The following is a 19248-nucleotide window of genomic DNA, read 5'->3' on the forward strand; positions in this document are numbered from 1 at the left end:
CCTGGCGTACCGTTTCCTTGGCTTCCAGATGAGGAAAGGCAGGTTTCTCCCCGAGAAGGAGTGTTTCGTTTAGGTGCCTGGCCAGGGGACCTTGGTCTCGGGAAGTTGTTGTCCTAACCAGCTCCCAGGCCGCCGCACCCGGGAACCTCGGGGCGGATTTCCAAGGCCACCCAGCCCTCCCCACCCCACCCCCTCGGTGCCGCTCTGACTGGTTTGATGAAGGTGACTCCCTGGGGGGTCCTGGCGACGCTCTTCCGTTGGCTAATCCTGTGTCTTCCTTTCAACCCGAAACAGGAACAAATTATCAGCCTGGTCAATCAGATCTGTGGCAAGGTATCTGGTAAAAACGGCAGCATTGAGAACTGTCTCGGTAAACCCACACCAAAAAGAGGGCCCCGCAAGAGAGCGACGGTGGACGTGCCGCCCTCCCGGCTCGCCGCTGCCTCCTCCTCGTGAAGACGCCAGCACCGTGGGCCGGGGATAGATATTTTTCTGTAATTATTATATTCTAGTTTGGAGTACTGGCTGTAGGATACAAGCTGTCTTTGCACTAGCTCTGAAGAAGATTTTCTTCTGGTTTTAGAGAACTAATTTTGTTTTAGCATTAAACTGTTGAACTTTTTTTGTACTTAGAATACCTAGATACTGCAGTCAGATTTTTGAAACTGCCGTATATTCACTGTTTTAAAACCCTTGAGGGGCTGTTATTAATTTGTATCGCCCCTTGTGGCTGACAAAAGCCTTTTTGTTTGATTTTTGTTTGTGTTTTTTGTTTTTGTTTTTTTTTGTTTTTTTTTTGTAATTGTTGGGGGAAAAAAAGGCTTTTTTAACCCAGTTTTGAAGAGGGTAAAGTTTGGAGAACAAATTTTAAAACCATCAGTAATGTGAGCAGATTTTTTTCTAGAGAGGAAAAGGGATAGGAGACACACACACGCGCGCGCACACACACACACACACAAAACTTGAAAGAAATGGCTTTACTTTGGCTGTCTTTTCTTCTGTCATGTGCAGGATGAGTTTGTAATTGTTAAAACCGGAGAATCCCCATTTTGTTTCTTTGGGCGGTTATGGCAGCTGAAGGTGGACGTTGTTTCCTAACCATAGGCAAAATGAGGAGGTCGGAGTGACTAGGTTCTCTTTACCAGCACATCACTATGCATCTGTTTGTTTAAGGAAAAAAAGGAAAGAGAAGAAAAAGACTGCCTGCCTTGGAGGGGGTCGCGTGAGGGAAACCTGTGCCTGATTTCATTAGGAAATCCATTCTGTTATTTTTTGGTGCTGTTGGCTACTTTATCAAAAAACCCTTCAATAGCATCCTTAAAACAAAAAAAGGAAAAAAGTGATTGAAGCCGTTAAGTGCTTCTTCGTCATGGATGTGCAATCTTTCTAACATTCCGTCTTCATCTCACAGCTTGTTGTTTTACACCTTCACAGGTCAGCATTAATCTTTCTTTTTAAACGCGTTCTGTTGGCGATCACATCTAGAGCCACTAGGAGGTCTGCCGTTCTTTTTGAATGTGAAAATGTATCTGCGCTCATCTGGTCTATTTTTTCTCTTCATGTTGTAACAAAAAGAAAAAAAAAAATCCCGTCCCTTTTGTACATACGCCTGTAAATTGTTTTAAATACTTGAGCCTTTTTCTGGGTGGGGGAGGGGAGGGGGTGAGAAGACGAGATGAAGAAAAGCCTTACACTTCAGTTTCTTCATCGGTTGGATTGGATGCTTACAGGGTTTTTCTTGTAACATTTATAAGTGCTGCTTACATCACTGAACAACAACAACAAAAATAATAATGGAGTAGCTGTTGCCCTTCTCCGGTTGTGTGTACAGTATGTGTGGAATAAAAAAGGGAAACTGTTTTCACAAGCTGTTCTTTGTTTCATAATTGGATTCACCAATCCCGCAGCTGCCCGTGTTGCACTGAGCTCGCCGGTGGGGCTGTCTTGTCAGGAGCGTCCTGTGACACTTTGTCGGTTGTCGTTGGCAGAAGACTGAACTGTGTTGGAATATTTAACAATGACATGAGCAGAGTCGTGTTTTCCAATGTGCTTGTCCGGTTTTCATGGCCTTGCTGTGTGTTCTTGCCCTCTTTTTGGACAGTGAACTTCTGCCTACGGCTTACGGTCTGACGTTTAATTTATTAGCGCTGCTCTGCACCCCTCCCCCGGGAGGGAAGACTTCATGTTGTTTATTGCCAGTTTTTTGTTTACTTTTCAGGTTTGTACTACAAGGTTTAATAATAAAAACAAAGTTTTTTGGACACTTGTTTGTCTTGTGGAAAAGAGTGAATGAAATGAGGTGTTTTCCGATAAACGGGCTGCGGGGGTCTGTCCCACTGGCCAGGGAGTGGAGTGAACACCGAATTTTAATCTTTAATCTCACTTTCCCTCTGCTGGCAGTTACCTGGATGGTCTCTGAACAAAAACCAAACGGCTTCCGTTTGCCTCTCATTTTCTGTGGGGCCCCTGGACCCCAGCGGGCAGCGTGGCCACGAGGGTGCAGGGCCGCAGCCGCCCCTCCTCGCGCCAGCCTGCCCCTCGTCTGTGGGCTGTGAGCGAGCAGGGAGAGGGGAAAACACGTCCCTGGGGGAGCGGGGTCCCGCCAGGAGCTATGGCCGGTGGGCTTGGCTTCGGTTTCTCTCTCTTCCTCTGGGCCCAGGTGTGTAGTCTATTAAGGTAGGCCGTGCTTGTTGGACTTCATAATTTTTGTAATGATCAGATGAAAACCCAAACTTGGTTAGAGCCGAGAGGAAGCACAGCTTCCTGCCTGTAGAGGGCTTCGCCGTTCAGTGCCGAGCCGGCGTGGACACCGAATTTCCTGGCCTAGCCCGCACGGTGAGGCCTGCAGAACGTGTGTGTTTAGCAGCCCTTCTGTACAAACTGGCTGTGTTTGCGGTCCTCAAACTTTATTGTAGCTGTTGTTTCAGTCAGTTTCTCACACATTATTGGCAACTGTAAAAATCGAGAGCCTCCCTAAATCCACCTGCCTTCCCCGTGGGCCTCTGGGCACAGCTGTGTCATCCTCTGAAGGTGGCCAGAGCGCGGACACCCGGGTTTAGGAGTCACTGTCATCAGTGTGTAAGGTGGCCAGGGCGGTGTCCACCTCCACTCCCTCCTCGTCAGACTGGACCACGGGGGACTCCCCCACTTCGCTGGGGTCCTGGGCAGCTGGGTCGGTGCAGGGTGCAGCTGAGGACGGCCGGGTGGCCCGGGAGGCATCCGGAACCTGAAGAGTAACTTCATCCTGACCGGGGCTCGCTTCAGGCCCTGCAAAATAAAGCAGAGTCGAGCCTGTCCTAAAAGTGCTGCATCTGAGAACTGCCCCTGAAGATGGTCATTTGAACTTGCATAGACTATAAAGCGGGTGGGAGTTGTCTGTTCCTGTGACGTGCAGGCTGCAGAACCAGGCCCCATGGCAGTGCAGGGACTGCCCCCAGAAAATGCTGAGCTAGGTGACGCCCAAGGCAGCCCAGGGCCCGAGCTGACCCTTCTGCCACCTGTGACACGTGGAAAGATCCCGAACCCTTTCCAGTATCCAATAAAGCACTGTGCTCAAGGCCAAACCGCGAACACTGCATTTCTTTGAGGAGCACTCCTGGTAACCTTGATAATCTAGATTTACCTCTGTATATCCTTTGAAATAATTCAAAGAAATGGACGTTAGGAGAAAACCCTTGTGGATCCTCTTAGAGGAATCAAAACCATACACAGGTGATGGAGTTTCTTCCTGACCCTGGGAAGGGGCCGGCCTTCTCGGCGGGACAAGGGCCTCCCTCCCTGGGACGGCACTGCTCACGCAGTTCCCGGGAAGGGGAGACGACGGACGGAGCTGCTTTGTGGAGACCTTAGAGACACACGTGGACAGGAAGCCCCGGGCCTCAATTGTGAGGACGGTAGCCCGTGGAGTGGGGCCACCAGTGAAGGGGCAGGTGCTGGTGAAGGGCTGGCCTTGCCTTCTCTTGTACGTGGCAGAAACTTAAACGCGTTCTCTGTAATGGCGTCTGCGAAGACCACCCACCCAGAAGGAATGGTCCAAAATTTAAAATAAATTGAGTCCAGGTATAGGGCCAAAGCCTCAGTAAGTACACACCGAATGAACATGGAATTTCGGGAAGGCATTAAATGGAGGTAACGTGCCCACAGGGTTGCGCCTAATTTTTAAAATATGAGCCGAGTGCTGAACACAAACCTTGGCCCTGCCCACAGCAGAGATCAAACACCTGCCGAATGGGGGAGGGGGAGCCACACAGAAGAGCTCCCACCTCCCCCAAATTCTAGTGCTTAGCCACAAAAACCCCACTCAAAGTAACTTGTGAGCCAGAGGAGAAAGAACACACCATTTAAGAAAGCTCCCTGTTCACTGAAGGTGTCTGGGTAAAGCCCTGAGAGTCGCTGAGAAACTCACAACCACAACAGCCAATGTTTCATTTGTCCACTTCTGTGAAGCCAGACTGGGCGTGGAATGGGTTAGTGGGACAAGAAGATCTGTGCACGCCTTGTGCAACCGAACCGCCCTGTATCGGTTCTCCATGTGCAGGGAAGTCATGGAACTAGGTGTGACTCAGTGTGTGCAGACTTGTCACCCCTACCTGAGACAGGGGACAGCACAGTGTTCCCCTCGCCACCGGAGTTCAGGAAGACATCCAGGGCCTCCTGGTCAGAGATGTCCACCAGATCCATTTGCTCCAGCAGGTCCACGTTCACTTCCATGGATGACATGCTGCCCATGGGCTCTGGGGAGACCGGCACAGGAAGAGGTTAGACCATCTGTCATTTAATAACACTTTAAAAGGTGAGCTTCCACTGTGTTAGGCTAAAAGCACATTGTGTTTTCTAGGTGTAAAATATCTCCCGCTACTCCAGACTTTTAAAATAGACTTTGGAGCAGTGTATTATTGACATGTCCCAGTTTGGTACTTTAAATCCATCCTAGCTTAACCTTGGTTACTATTACCTTTTACACCTGCCACAGCAGTTTTCCTTTTCACCCCCAGCCCTCTGCTTGCAGGTGCTGAAGGGAACCCTTTCTGCATCAGACAATTCTTGGCTTCGGAGGTGGGCGCTGACTCAGAGAGGCTGACATTCCTGCCAGACACCTCTGGCTGTGGTTGCCCCCAGCTTTACTACAATTCCATTTGGAGTCTTCTCTGCCCTTGTGACATTTCTCTAGTCTTCATCTTAACAGCAAAGTTTGAGCATCTGCAAGCCGGCGAGTTGCAACCAAGAGCTCCCTGCGGTGAAAGCACAGACTAGAGAGAGAATCAGCCCACTGTGGAGAACAGTACGGAGGGGCCTTAAAAAACTACAACTAGAGCTACCATACGACCCAGCAATCCCACTGCTGGGCATATACCCTGAGAAAACCATAATTCAAAAAGAGTCATGTACCACAATGTTCACTGCAGCTCTATTTACAATAGCCCAGAGATGGAAACAACCTAAGTGCCCATCATCGGATGAATGGATAAAGAAGATGTGGCACATATATACAATGGAATATTACTCAGCCATAAAAAGAAACGAAATTGAGCTATTTGTAATGAGGTGGATGGACCTAGAGTCTGTCATACAGAGTGAAGTCAGTCAGAAAGAGAAAGACAAATACCGTATGCTAACACATATGTATGGAATTTAAGGGAAAAAAATGTCATGAAGAACCTAGGGGTAAGACAGGAATAAAGACACAGACCTACTAGAGAATGGACTTGAGGATATGGGGAGGGGGAAGGGTGAGCTGTGACAAAGCGAGAGAGAGACATGGACATATATACGCTACCAAACGTAAGGTAGATAGCTAGTGGGAAGCAGCCGCATAGCACAGGGAGATCAGCTCGGTGCTCTGTGACCGCCTGGAGGGGTGGGATAGGGAGGGTGGGAGGGAGGGAGACGCAAGAGGGAAGAGATACGGGAACATATGTATAACTGATTCACTTTGTTACAAAGCAGAAACTAACACCATTGTAAAGCAATTATACTCCAATAGAGGTGTTAAAAAAAAAATCAGCCCACCAGCAGAAAGACACTATAGGACTAGAAGTCTGAGCCTGGGCACAGTGAGGGGTGCCTCCAGGGTCTGGCGTTCATATTTAAACTGCCTCTGTGGTCCAGAAACTACGAGCCAGGTAACTCCCAGGCATGACGCTGCCTGTCACAAGCAAATAGAAATTTCTGGATATGGACACGTCCTTAACCCAGGATCTCAAAGGAATATAAACACAAAATCCAATCCAATCTGGAATTTACAGTACACATGTCACTATGAGTGCGGGCCAGCAGAAACAAAGACTATTAGCATCTTTTCCCGAGAATTCAAAGTGGCTTTAAATATTTTAAAGAATGAAAAGGTTGAATCGAACAATGAACAAGGTGTCAAAAATCAGATCAGGCATTTGAAAAAAAGCCAAATAACCTCCAAATAGGAAAAATCACTGAAATTTAAAACTTCGGGCACAAGTTAAAGAGGTGAGAGCCAAATAGAAAATTAGTGGACGAAATAAGTGGGAAGTATGAAAGAGCTTAAGAGAAATGGAAAATGCAAAAGTTTACATATTGACAGTTCCAGAATGAGAATGGAGACTGTAGGGACCAGCAGTATTCGCTGATTATCTTCCAGATTTGCTGAAAGATCAGACACGCAGGATTTAGGAACAAAATATATTCAAGCAAGACAGATGAAAGAAATCCTCACCTAATCCACTGCAGCGAAATGATGCACATCAAAGAGAAAGAGCAGATTAGGAAAGATAAGGAAATAATTAGACCTACAGCTCAACAACAGGAGTCAGAAGACAGTGGAATAATAAATTCAAAGAGGTGAAGTAAATATCTCTTAAGATCAAGTGTGAGATACAAGTCCCCCCTACGCCTGCTCTCAGCAAACGTCGGACCACAGGAGGAGGGAAGAGGGCATGGGTCCCGGGAGGGAGGCCGAAGTGCACGGAAGAGACGTGTAAGTCTGTGAGTATATATAAAACTCTGAGTAAAATAATCATGATAGTATCAAATTCGGGGAATTTACTCCAGCTGAACTGGAAAGACTGGACGATAATGACGGGAGAGGCAGCTTGACGAGAGCCAGATCCCCGTTGTGTCTGGCAGGAAGGTGGGAATCTGATTGTCTCTGGGCACAAGAAATCATGAAGGCTCAGCATCAAAGCAGGTAAAGCTTGTTGCAGTTGAGACAACATCGCACTCAAGGTGGCAACATCCAAGGCAGAGGAGCCGGGTGACATGTGCCATCACCGTCGCCCTGGGCTGCGCAGGAATCACGGCCACTTCACAGGGGACACCGGGGCAGTGTTGCCCTGGGGCTCCTGCAAGGCTGACCTGTCAGGGGGACATGAGTGCACAGGGGTCAAGGTCGTGCCTCTGGGGGCTGCTCTCCTGTCGGGGAGAAGGTGGGGAAAACACGGGTTTTCTTTGTGACTGTGGAGTCCTTCGTGGTGTTTCAGCCTGGCTTTGACTTCAGTTTTGAAAGGAGCAGAGTCTCCCGTTTTTTCTGTCTGTGCCATTCTCTTAAAGAGGGGAGAAAAATAACTGGACCAAAAGCATAGGGAACACTTGCAGGAAAACAGTACCAAATAAGACGGTAACGAAGCCAGTTTTATGATGTTCCGTGTCAAGTTTGGCTCACTTACGTTTGCTGTGATCACTGGCTGCCTGGCTTCATTACTATCATCTGATTTGGTGCTTCCTATTTTCCTGAAAATATTTCCTTTAAGTGATAAAATCTAGTTATTCTGTTTGTAAGAGACATTCCTAAAATATAAGAACAGGAACATTAAAAAAATTTAAGGAAAAATGGGAAGTGGGCAAACAACTAATTAACTTGAAGAAAGCTGACATGGCTATATAAATATCAAAAAAATAGACTTGAAGGGGAAACAAAAGCATTATTGGGGTAAAATACAGCACTTAGTGGTGTGTTCTTTTTTTGGAGGTTTATCCACACTACAGCATGTATCAGTAGTTTGTTCCTTTTTTTTTAAATTAAGTAATTTTATTTATTTTTGGCTGCATCGGGTCTTCGTTGCCATGCGCAGGCTTTCTCTAGTTGCAGCTAGTGGGGGCTACTCTTCGTTGCCGTGCGCAGGCTTCTCATTGCAGTGGCTTCTCTTGTTGCAGAGCACAGGCTGTAGGCACACGGGCTTCAGTAGTTGTGACCTGCGGGCTCTAGAGCGCAGGCTCAGTAGTTGTCGCACATGGGCTTAGTTGCTCCGCGGCATGTGGGATCTTCCCGGACCAGGGCTCGAACCCGTGTCCCCTGCATTGGCAGACGGATTCTTAACCACTGCACCACTAGGGAAGCCCCCGCTTAGTGATTTTTTTAATGGTTCAATTCACCAGGAAGGTAATTCAGAATTTCTATGTGACTATATATCTTGTGGTTATTTTTATAAAGCAAAATACAGAAGAATCACAAGGAAAATGGTAACAAGTCCATAATCATGGGGGAAATGAAGATCTAATGTACCTCTTTGATGATTAAGCAATCCAAAATTGAGTATTAACAGGAAACATCTGAACAAGCCAATTTAGAAGCCTTTTCAAATGGACACTTACAGACCCCCCCCCACCTCAATCACAACAAAGAGAACTCTCCAGACGTTGCCATGGGTCCCCGAGGGGACAAAGTTGCCCCTGGTTGAGAACCACTATTTAATGAAGAATTAAAATTAAGATAGTACGGTTTGGCTCAAGGCCAGACAAACAGAAGACTGGAATAGAAAAGAAAGCCTAGAAAAGACTCAGTTGTACTGAAACTGACAGAAGACCATGTGAGCAGTGGAGAGAACACTGGTGCTGAGATAGATGGTTACTGCTGTGAAGAATTAAAGTCAGATCCTTACCTCCCAATGCACACAAAAACAAACTGGTCGTGGATTTAGGGCCCAAATATATAAAATGGAAAACATAGAAACCTTTAGAATAAAACACAGCAGAGTATCCTTATAACTTGGAGGGAAGGACTGCCTAAACAAGACACAAGTACAAACCATAAGCAAGAAAATAAAGTGGGCAAAGCTTAAAAATAAACACATTTAGCAAAGGCCACAGTAGAATAGAGAAGCCACAGATTGAGAGAAGGTATCTGCACCAGACATCAGAAAAGGCCGATACCACGAGTGTAAGACTCTAAAGGAAGACAACCAACCAGTAGAAAAACGGACAATCAAGGAACTGCAGATTAAAGCCAAAATAAAGTATCATTTCATACATCTAAATCTGTGAAAAATTTTAACTATCTGACACTACCAAGTGTTGACAAAGCTGTGGAGTGAGTAGAGCATGCACATACGGCTTCTGAGAGACTGTAAACTGGTGTGGGTATTTGTGACAGAATCCAGTACAATTAGATATGCTTGTCCTATGACTGTGTCCTTGTTCTGCGCCCTAAAGAAGTGGTTCTCAAGATGTGGACCCCAGACCAGCAGCCTCGGCATCACCTGGGAACTTGTGGGAAATGCACATTCTTGGGCCCTACCCCAGACCTACTGGGTTTATCACTAGCCCAAACATCCTCCTGCCCTCCCCAGGCACTGGGACACGCAGGGGCTGAGTCAGAGTGTCTGAGGGCACAGGGGGCGCCCCTGGCCACACAAGATTTGACAACTACCAGCCCAGCAGAGATGCCAGGAACCCAAGGTCTAACAGTGGGAACACACAGGTACAGACAGGACATCTTCAAGGTGAGGGATGTGGTCACAACTAACTACACACTGTCAGGATACCCAGGTGCTTAGCAACAAAGTGAAAGCAATAGATATTTTTCTGAGAAAATGGGAGTCTTGTCAGGTGGAAGAGAAAACCTGCGTCAGGGTCTTACAAACACCTCATCGCGTCCTAATGGAACTTGGAGCTGCTGGGCATGCGTGGGCCCCAGGTCCCCACTGCTCCTCAGCACGATGGGCACTGCCCTCGCTCCCCTTCAAGTGCATGAGACTCCGCCCTCTGTGGTTCCGAGTCTCACGACAATCCCAGTGGGCACAGACGTCCCTTCACCCTTAGATCATGTTCTGGATAAAACTTGCCATGCCTTTGTCTTAACTAAAAAAATGATGCTTTGGAAAGTGAGAAAAATTCAGACTGCTATTTCTGATTTAGTGGAATGAGTGTAAGATACCATGTTCACTGTAGAGATTCTTATTCTGATTGATTCTTCTAAATGAAAGAGTGTTCATCCTTGGAGAGGAATGTGCTGTAAGGAAGGGGTGTGTGACTCCCAGGCTGGGAAGTCTAAGGGATGGCCCTGGACAGCCTTGTGTGGAGAGGTCTGTTTGTTATTTGTGACCATCTTTTCTGCTCCAGCTGAGGCAGGAAGCTGAAACGCCTAAGGCCTCCAATTTTCTTCCTCAGTGCTTTCAAAACCACACATATTTGGCAATGTACGTATGGCCACTCTTTTTTACCTTGACAAAAAAAAAGCTCAACAGTTTTTTGAAACTTGAAGGACATTTTTTTAGGTGCTTGAAACCATGAAAATTCAATTCCTTAATACTTAATTGCTATCTGTTCAACACGTCTTGACCGACCCCTTCCTTCTCTTTGCCCAGCACTGGGCTGTGCTGGCCACAAGGACCTGACAGTAACAGCCCATCCCTGTCTCAGTGCGCTCACGGCCAACAAAGAGGGACTTCTGAAGCTGCAGCCTCTGCTGTGTCCTCATCCCCTGAGGATGGGCTCTCCTGAGAGGCACTTTCATATTCTCTTTGCCTCTGCTGAGCACTTAGCAGGTGCTCAGGAAATGTCTGCTGAACTAAACTGAACAAGCATTAGAGTCTCTACTGCTCTCTTCTTCACTGTCCCACCTCCCCATGCCCTCTCGGCATAACGTCTCACTGTGCTCAGATCTGTGGGTCAGATTTGCCAGGGTGTGTGTGTTATGGACTAAATGTTTGGGTGCCCCCCCACCTGCCCAAATTCCTATGGTGAAGCCCTAATCCCAGTGTCATGGTTTCTGGAGGTGGGCATTTGGGAGGTGATTATTCTAGACGTCATGAGGGTGGGGCCCTGAGGATGGGGTTGATGCTCTCCCTGTCAAGTGAGGACCAGCTGCAGACCTCTCGGAACCAAATCCGCTAGCACCTTGACCACAGACTTCCAGCCTCCAGCCCTGTTGTGTATAAGCTACCAGTCTGTGTTGTTTTGTTACAGCAGCCCAAGCAGACTAGGGTGGTGTCCTTCTCAGCTGCTGCCCACCACATGACACAGATCCCTGGAGTGAACAGGGATGGCTCTCTCCATAACCAGCGCCAGACATTAAAGAAACTGAATAGCAAACGTACTCTGAGGGAACATGCAGTCTGACTTTCCCAGATGAAGACAGACTCTCCGTCAGTGGGACACACAGAGGGCGAGCTGACTGGAGATGAAGCAGTTGAACAAATCTGTACCATCCACCTCAGTTTAAGAAGCACCGTCAACACATCCGTCAGTCATTCTAAGTCACGCCTATTAGTCTGTTTTCTCTACATTCTTTTCCTTCCTCATTCTTTGATTTCTTTAACCTCTCCTTGGGGAGCACATAGAGAAGGAAGGAACAGAGGGAGGGTAACAGATAAATTGGGAGCAGCTTCCGTGAGGGGCAGGGCATGGAGAGCAAAGGCCAGGGCCAGGCAAAAGAGGAAGAATGAGCACAGAGGTTTGGGAGGAGCAGGGGCTTCCAGGAGGATGGAGGGCAGGTAAGCGGGGAAGCCCAGGATGCCTGTACACACTGCCCACTGCTCCTGTGCTGGCCAGAGAGAAAACGTCAGCTGCCCGCCCAGACCACTCCTCCACAGGCACCAGGTCCTGGGAAGGAGGGGCTGGTGAAGGGGCCTGGAATCCAACTCCTGTGCCCTTCAGCGTGTTCTTGGGAACCATCAGATGCATCTAGATGTACATCACAGCACGACTTACAGAGGCAAAGAATCTTAAGTGTCCAACTAGGAAACTGTTAGGATATGTCCTGACCATGAAGATGCTGCTTTTAAAACATACCCTTTCAAAGGATTTTTAATAATATAGGGGAAAGATCCCCATACACCATGAAGGAAAGTTAGATACAAAGCCAGATATGTGTACAGTCTATATAAACAGGCACAAGAGAGAATCAGCCTAAAATAGTAACAGGGATTAGGGATTCTGTGCTACAGAATTATGGCGAATGTTTGTCTTTTTAATGTTTTAAGAAAATGTATTCCATGTTTTCTAAATATCTTCAACAAAAGCCTAGAACTACAAGAAGAGGCAACAGCAAGACAAAGATGGCAGGACGCATCCCCTTTGAGCCTCTGTCCCAGCCCTGCTCTGGAGGCAGCACCCTAGCCACACACAGCGCAGGGCCCGCTCCTGACTTGCCTCGCCTCTCTGCTGTCTGCAGGTAGCCCGTGGACAGGTACTGCTCCATGTCCTGCTGGAAGGCTTCCTCAAAGAACTTCTGCCGCTCCCTCAGCTTCATTTGCTGGGTTTGCTCCATGTCCAGGACCTTCTGGGTGTGCTCCGCGTCGAGTTCAGCTAAGGACACAGAATAATTGGGGTCAGGCAGGGTTTGGAAAAGGACTGAGACCGGAATGGGTATAAATACCGACTCACGGGCTCACATCTGGCCCCCTGACTGCAGCACAACAGGTGGAGAGCCGGGGCTCCTGGAGGACCGTGACCACCGTCCACCTTAACCTCACCCAGCCCGGCCTCAAGAGGCACTCAGTAAACGCTGGTTGCAGAGCCAGCACGTGGCCACCGGAGTCTGTGAGAAGAGCACCTGGTCGTGGCTTTGCTGTCCGTGAACCAGCCACCTGGCTGAGTCAGTTAACCTTGCTGAGCCACATGCTGTATGAACATTTGGGACAGACATGTTACCCCAGGACTGACGTGAAACATAAGAACTTTACATTCCAGCGAGGGCTGCGTCAGTCACGCCAGGGAGAACTGTAATACGATGAGCCTGAGCCTCGCCGCCAACAAGAAGCCTGCATTTACCTTCCCATGTGACCCACTGGCAGCTCACCCTTCCCCAGGCTGCACGGGGAACACACATGATGCAACCACTATTCATCCTGTACACGGGCCAAGGGGTGGTCCTGAATCTACTTCTAACTCTCCAGTCCTTTGTTCTTCACGGGGTGCGGTGGGCAGGATTTGAAGACAGCCCCCAGGAACTCTGCCCCCAGATGCACAGCCCACAGGACCCCAGGACTCGTGATTAGGGTACTCTCTGTGGCACAGCTGACTTTATGAGAGAGAGGTCGTCTGGGTGGGCCTGGACTCTTCCAGGAGAAGAGATGTGAGCACAGAAGGGGTCTGACATGGCTTTGAAGATGGAGAGGCCTAACAAGGACTGAAGGTGTGTCCAGGAGCTGAAAGCCACCCCAGGCTGACTGCCCAGCCTGAAAATGGAGACCTCAGTCCTACCACCACAAGAAGCCAGGACTCTACCAACAACCTGAACGAGCTTGGAAAACAGATTCCTTGCAGCCTGGTCAACCCCTGATTCCAGGCTGTGAGACCCTGAGCAGAGAACCCCATCACAGGTTAGAACAGCCATCATCAAAAAGCCAAGAGATAACAAGCGTTGGTGAGGATGTGGAGGAAAGGGAGCCCTCATGCGCTGTTGGTGGGACTGTAAACTGGTGCAGCCACCACAGAAAGCAGCATGAACGTTCCTCAAAAAATTAAAAATAGAACTAACATATGATCCATTAATTCCACTTCTGGATATTTATCTAAAGGAAATGAAAACAGGATATCAAAAAGAGATCTGCACTCCCATGCTCACTGCAGCATCGTTCACAATAGCCAACATATGGAAACAGTTTAAGTGTCTGTCAGTATCTGAATGGATAAAGAAGATGTGGTACATATACACAAAGGAACATTATTCAGCCATGAGAAAGAAGGAAATCCTGCTGTGAGAGAACACAGGTGTGCCTTGAGGACATTATACTGCGTGAGATAAGTCAGACACAGACATATACTGTATGATCTCACTTATACGTGGAACCTAAAAACGTTGAACTCATAATAGAAACAGCAGAGTGGTGGTTAGCAGGGGGAGAGCGGGTGGAGGAGCTGGGGAGATGCTGGTCCAAGGGCGCAAACTTGCAGGTAGAAGAGAGTATGACTGTGCCCACAGTCAACAACATCGTATTATACTCTTCACAGTTTCTATGAGACTAGATCTTAAATGTTCCCACCACAAAAAAGAAATGGTAATTATGTGACATGATGGAGGTGTGAGCGACTCCACAGTGGTCAACATGTTGTACACCTTAAACTTACACAATGCTATACGTCACCTATTAAAAATTAAATTAAAAATCTTAATAAGAAAGTCTTCATGGTGTTACCAAGTGATTTTTAACCAAAAAAAAAAAAAAAACCCCAGAATTTACAATGAACAATAGTCTTGGAGGTCCCACATGATCGACCTTAGTCATTCCCTCCACAAATACTCAACACCTCGTGTCACAGCTCCCAGGTACAACATGATCCTGTACGTGTAGATCTTAAAAACTTGATAATGGAGTATATTTTTAATCCCAAATCAGTTACAGCCTCAATATTTAGAATATTCCGGATATTCTTCTTGTATCCTAATCTTCATATATGCAAGGAATGCTAATATTAAGCAAAGCAACACAGACGGGAAAGTAAATCATCCCGACATGTAATCGCATGTACAACGATGGTGATGTGCAGTCTTCTCACACTATGATAACCACTATGAGCGTTCTCTGAATTTTCATGTCACCCTGACTTGCAGCCCCCATCTCATATCTCTGTTCACAGGGAGATGGTCTGGAAAGAGCACAGGTTTTGGAAGCAGTCTGGGCTTGGTCCTGTCCCCGTGATGCCTTTAGGTGCTTCGGGCACGTCATCCCACCTCCCTTTAGCCTACCTCTGATTTCTGAAAGGCAGCTCTGTGTGAGCTCATCTGTATGCCCACAAGGTCCCAATTCAAGGTGCATCTCTTATTCTTTTTGGGGGGGGCTGGTCAGAGTATCCTCTGAATCCCAGGGAACCTACAAGTCAGCTTAGCCCAGAAGTTCTGGGGAATTAAGGCAGCTCTCACCCAATGGGTGACAGAAGCCAGTGTATCAATGCCCAGGCTCCCATCCTTTGGATGGACAATTCTAGGAGCCATTCTGAACAATTGTCAGAGGTCCTGGTGGAACCGCAGCAGCGACTTCAACAATGCATCCCTTTATCGACGTTTCCTCCTTGCCCCCTCACCCCTGCTTCCCGGGATCACCTCTCACAAACTACCTGCAGGAAAATCCTCATCTCAGGCTCTGCTTCCCGAGAAACCCAAGCAAGGATATCTATTACCAGCTACAACTAACTGAACCTCTCTGGGTCTCAACTTCCTCCTCTGTACAAGAGTGGTGAACTTATTTCATACGGGTGTTGGCAGGATGAAATGAGGTTAACACGTGGATCACCAGGCACACAGTATTGCCAATAGCTGACAGCGAATATTAATACCAGCATTATTATTAGGAAAAGGAAATGATACGAAACATTACCATGAAGCAGGATGAGCACGACACTGAGAATCACCCCAACTCTTTCAGCCCCACTCAGACACTTCAGACTGAGTCACCTATCAATGCCCTTAACGTGCAAGGAATTGAGCATGTACTTTTACGAGGGAGAAAGGACACTCAATAGGATGTCTTCTCATTTATTTCACTTCAGCCATCCACCTATCTGATCAAATGCTTCATGACTGCCAGATGCATTAGAATAAGTCAGCCCTAGAATAGATTAAGTATGCTTCACACACTTCCAACGAAGTTCAATTACTCTTTAAAAAAAAAAATTCCAAAATAGGAAGCTCAGAAACAAAGATCAATGCAGAAATTATCAAAGGGGTTTTCATTGAAGAATATCTTGTTTCAACTGAACTAAGATTTTCTATAGATAGAGATATATAGCTATGCAACTTGAAAACTTTCATTCTTCTCAAGACTTCTGCTTCATGTTCAATTCTCGTGTTTCTGAATTATAAGTTCTATAGTTTTTGTCTTAGGTTTTTTACATTGGAATGAAATGTAATCATGTTCCAGCCCTCACAAAAGGGGGGACACGGTTGGGTTACGGAACTTAAAATGACTTAAAGGAAAATAATCACTGTTTTAAGTTTTAAGACATGTTACACACTAGTTATCTGAAACATTTCCAAGCACCTTTTGTCATTTCCCACTTTATTTCAGAGCCCCCCTTACATCTCAGGGCTGACCTCTAAGCTAGAATCACAGAACTAAGTACATTAACTCTATACCAGCTGTACACTCAGGACAATGATGAAAAAAAGCACATGGCAGTTATTAAAAATAACTGTCCTGCTCAGCAGCTAAGAAGATTCACCCTCAGCTACGTGCCTGAGCAAGGATGTTCTGATTGTGCCGTTTGTTCTGGAATCATCGGTTCAGCTTTTGCCAAGAAACAACTACATTTGGGAGTGGAGAAATGATGGAAGGACACTGAGGGAATATTTCAAATCCAGAAGTTTTAAGAGCATCTGACTTTGGGAAAACGACTGTGGAAAAAATAGAAATTATGGAACATTTTCTATAAGGAAAAATGACCCACTGTTCCCATCGAAGATGTCATTTATTATACCGGGGAAAGCCAGACAAATACAAAGATTTTAAAGAACTTCAACAAATAGCCTTAAGATTAAAAAGAAAAACCAAACACACCAAAAAATTAGGTAAAAGATGCTGTAGTTTTTCTATCAGGAGTCAGGAGTAATCATTTAATTCTATTATCAACCCAGGTCTGTGTCTCCTTTATTTCAACTCCAGGTCATTGCTCAAGTTTTATCTGACTGCAACTTCCACTCTAGCCTCCACTATCAATTTCAATTGGATAATTTCTCAAAACAAACAAAAAAATTCCATTACCAGTGAAGATGTTATAATCAATTCTCAATTATATGTTTTAATGGGGCATAAGGGTATATATGAGATATTAAAAGAAATCCATCAGGCTCATTTCAGGAACAGTTTCAACTTATTCCACAACTAAGCCCTTTTAACAGAGCTGATAAGTAATAAAAGACAGTGAGGTGGGAATGACTGAAAAAGCCTGGAGCTGCTGGGAAGAAAGAAACGGATGATGTGAGGAAAACCAGGACAAACCTGTCTGTAAAAGGACTTACTGAGAGTATCTTTAATCCAAAAATGTTAGAAGAGGAAACAATAAAATTTAATTAAATATGAGTTATGAAAAATTCTGGTAATCTCTACATAATATTAAAGATTGAGAACATTTTTCATTCAAGATAAATAAGCAAGACTAAGAATAGATTATAAATCTATCATTTAAATATTTACAATTTCGATGTTTTTATATCGAGAATACAAATTTTGTGATACTAAAATGCATATGATATGATCAAGGAAGAAATGTGAAATCTCTGTAAACTCCTAAACAAATCTCTAAATACAAGTAGGTAAACACGTACCTTCCTAAACTTTTTTGACAAAAATTTAACTGCCAACAGGCTGTCAAACTACATGATCACTAAATTACTACACAATTCTGTCATTGTGACAGAATTTTAAAAATAGGACCCATTATTTTTCTTATGCTTCTAATTATTTGCCATTTATTTAAAAGTTTTTTTTTTGATGCATGAACAATGCATGTACATTGTGGAAAAAATTTTAATCATAAAAAAGCACATGGACTTCCCTGGTGGCTCAGTGGTTAAGAATCCACCTGCCAATGCGGGGGACACGGGTTGGAGCCCTGGCCCAGGAAGATCCCACATGCCGTGGAGCAACTAAGCCTGTGCGCCACAGCTACTGAGCCTGTACTCAAGCCTGCGAGCCACAACTACTGAGCCCACGTGCCACAACTACTGAAGCCTGCGCACCTAGAGCCTGTGCTCCTCAACAAGAGAAGCCACCACAATGAGAAGTCCGTGCACCGCAACTAAGAATAGCCCCTGCTTGCTGCAACTAGGGAAAGCCCGCGCACAGCAATGAAGACCCTATGCAGCCAAAAATAAATTAAAAAAAAAAAAAAGGCACAAATAGTAAGGTGAAAATCCCTCTGAAATCACCATAAGCGGAGGAGCACAACTAACATTCTGATGTACGCTCATCAGCATCTGGTGTACATTATTTTCTCCTTGAACCATATGAAATTGCAATATTCAGTCTTTTTTTTCTCTTTTTGTACCACTGGAAGAGTTGCTGTTTTTTGTTTTTTTTTTTTGCGGTGTGTGGGCCTCTCACTGCTGTGGCCTCTCCCGTTGCGGAGCACAGGCTCCGGACGCGCAGGCTCAGCGGCCATGGCTCACAGGCCTAGCCGCTCCGCAGCATATGGGACCTTCCCGGACCGGGACACGAACCCGTGTCCCCTGCATCGGTAGGCGGACTCTCAACCACTGCGCCACCAGGGAAGCCCAAGTTGCTGTTTTTTTAACTTTTTACTCTGAAATAGTTACAGGTTCATAGGATGTCGTCAAGAAATGAACAGAGCGGTCCCACACACCCATCCCGAGTCTCCCCAGTGCTAACATCCTATCCCGTTACGGTACAATATCAAAACCAAAAAAACAGACAGCGGTACACTCCACAGAGCTTATTCAGATTTCCCCAGTCATGCATGCACTCGTGTGTGTGTGTGTGTGTGTGTGTGTGTGTGTGTGTGTGTGTGTACAGGATGGGGGAGCTCTCTCCAGGCTCATCACACACGCAGGCTTGTGTAACAACCGCAATCAGAATGTTCAACATTACTGTTACCACAAGGCTCCTCCGGTTGCCCTCTAGTAACCATCCCCTCCCCCTTCCTCCACTCTTACCCCTCCCTAAGTCCAAATCTGTGATCATGTTATTACACAAATGCTACCTAAATGAAATCATGTGGTATATATATATCCTTCTGAGATTGGCATTTTTCACTTGGCATATTCTTGAGGTTCATCTTAGCAGTTGCTCATATTGATAATTTGTTTCTTTTTGTTGCTGAGTTGTGTCCACGGTGTGGAGGGACCACAGTTAGTTTGACTAGTCACCCACTGAAGGACACCTGGGTCGCTTCCAATTTTTGGATACTGTGAGTAAAATTGCTATGAACATTTGTGTACCAGCTTCTGGATGAAAATAAATCATTTATTTGAGATAAATGCCCAAGAATGCAATTGCTGGGTCATATGGTTAAGTGCATTTTTTGGTTTTGAAAGGAACTGCCGAACTCTTTTCCGGAGTGGCCCCTGTCACCAGTGTACGGGGGACCTCATTCTTCCACATC

The 19248-nt window shown here is 46.2% G+C and overlaps 2 protein-coding genes across 3 annotated transcripts in view; one reads left to right on the forward strand and one right to left on the reverse strand.

Annotated features, from left to right (window-relative positions):
• The window catches only part of JARID2 (jumonji and AT-rich interaction domain containing 2), a 242748-nt gene extending 241582 nt beyond the window's left edge, over positions 1-1166 (forward strand). Inside the window, exon 19 of one of the 2 annotated variants that reach the window (XR_010946674.1) lies at positions 295-433. Coding sequence is in view for 1 of the 2 variants with exons in the window: in XM_067752044.1 (XP_067608145.1) it covers positions 295-456 (162 nt within the window). In the remaining variant the exon portion in view is untranslated. Of the gene's footprint in view, positions 1-294 lie in introns of both variants that reach the window. The other variant, XM_067752044.1, reaches the window with a different exon arrangement.
• The window catches only part of DTNBP1 (dystrobrevin binding protein 1), a 118180-nt gene continuing 99894 nt past the window's right edge, over positions 963-19248 (reverse strand). Inside the window, exons 8-10 of the mRNA XM_067752048.1 lie at positions 12340-12495; positions 4590-4733; positions 963-3267 (exon numbers count right to left, since the gene is read on the reverse strand). Coding sequence (XP_067608149.1) covers positions 3056-3267; positions 4590-4733; positions 12340-12495 — 512 coding nt within the window. The 3' untranslated portion in view covers positions 963-3055. The remainder of the gene's footprint in view (positions 3268-4589; positions 4734-12339; positions 12496-19248) is intronic.

This window comes from Pseudorca crassidens, chromosome 10 (assembly GCF_039906515.1).
Source record: "Pseudorca crassidens isolate mPseCra1 chromosome 10, mPseCra1.hap1, whole genome shotgun sequence".
Taxonomy (NCBI): Eukaryota; Metazoa; Chordata; class Mammalia; order Artiodactyla; family Delphinidae; genus Pseudorca; species Pseudorca crassidens.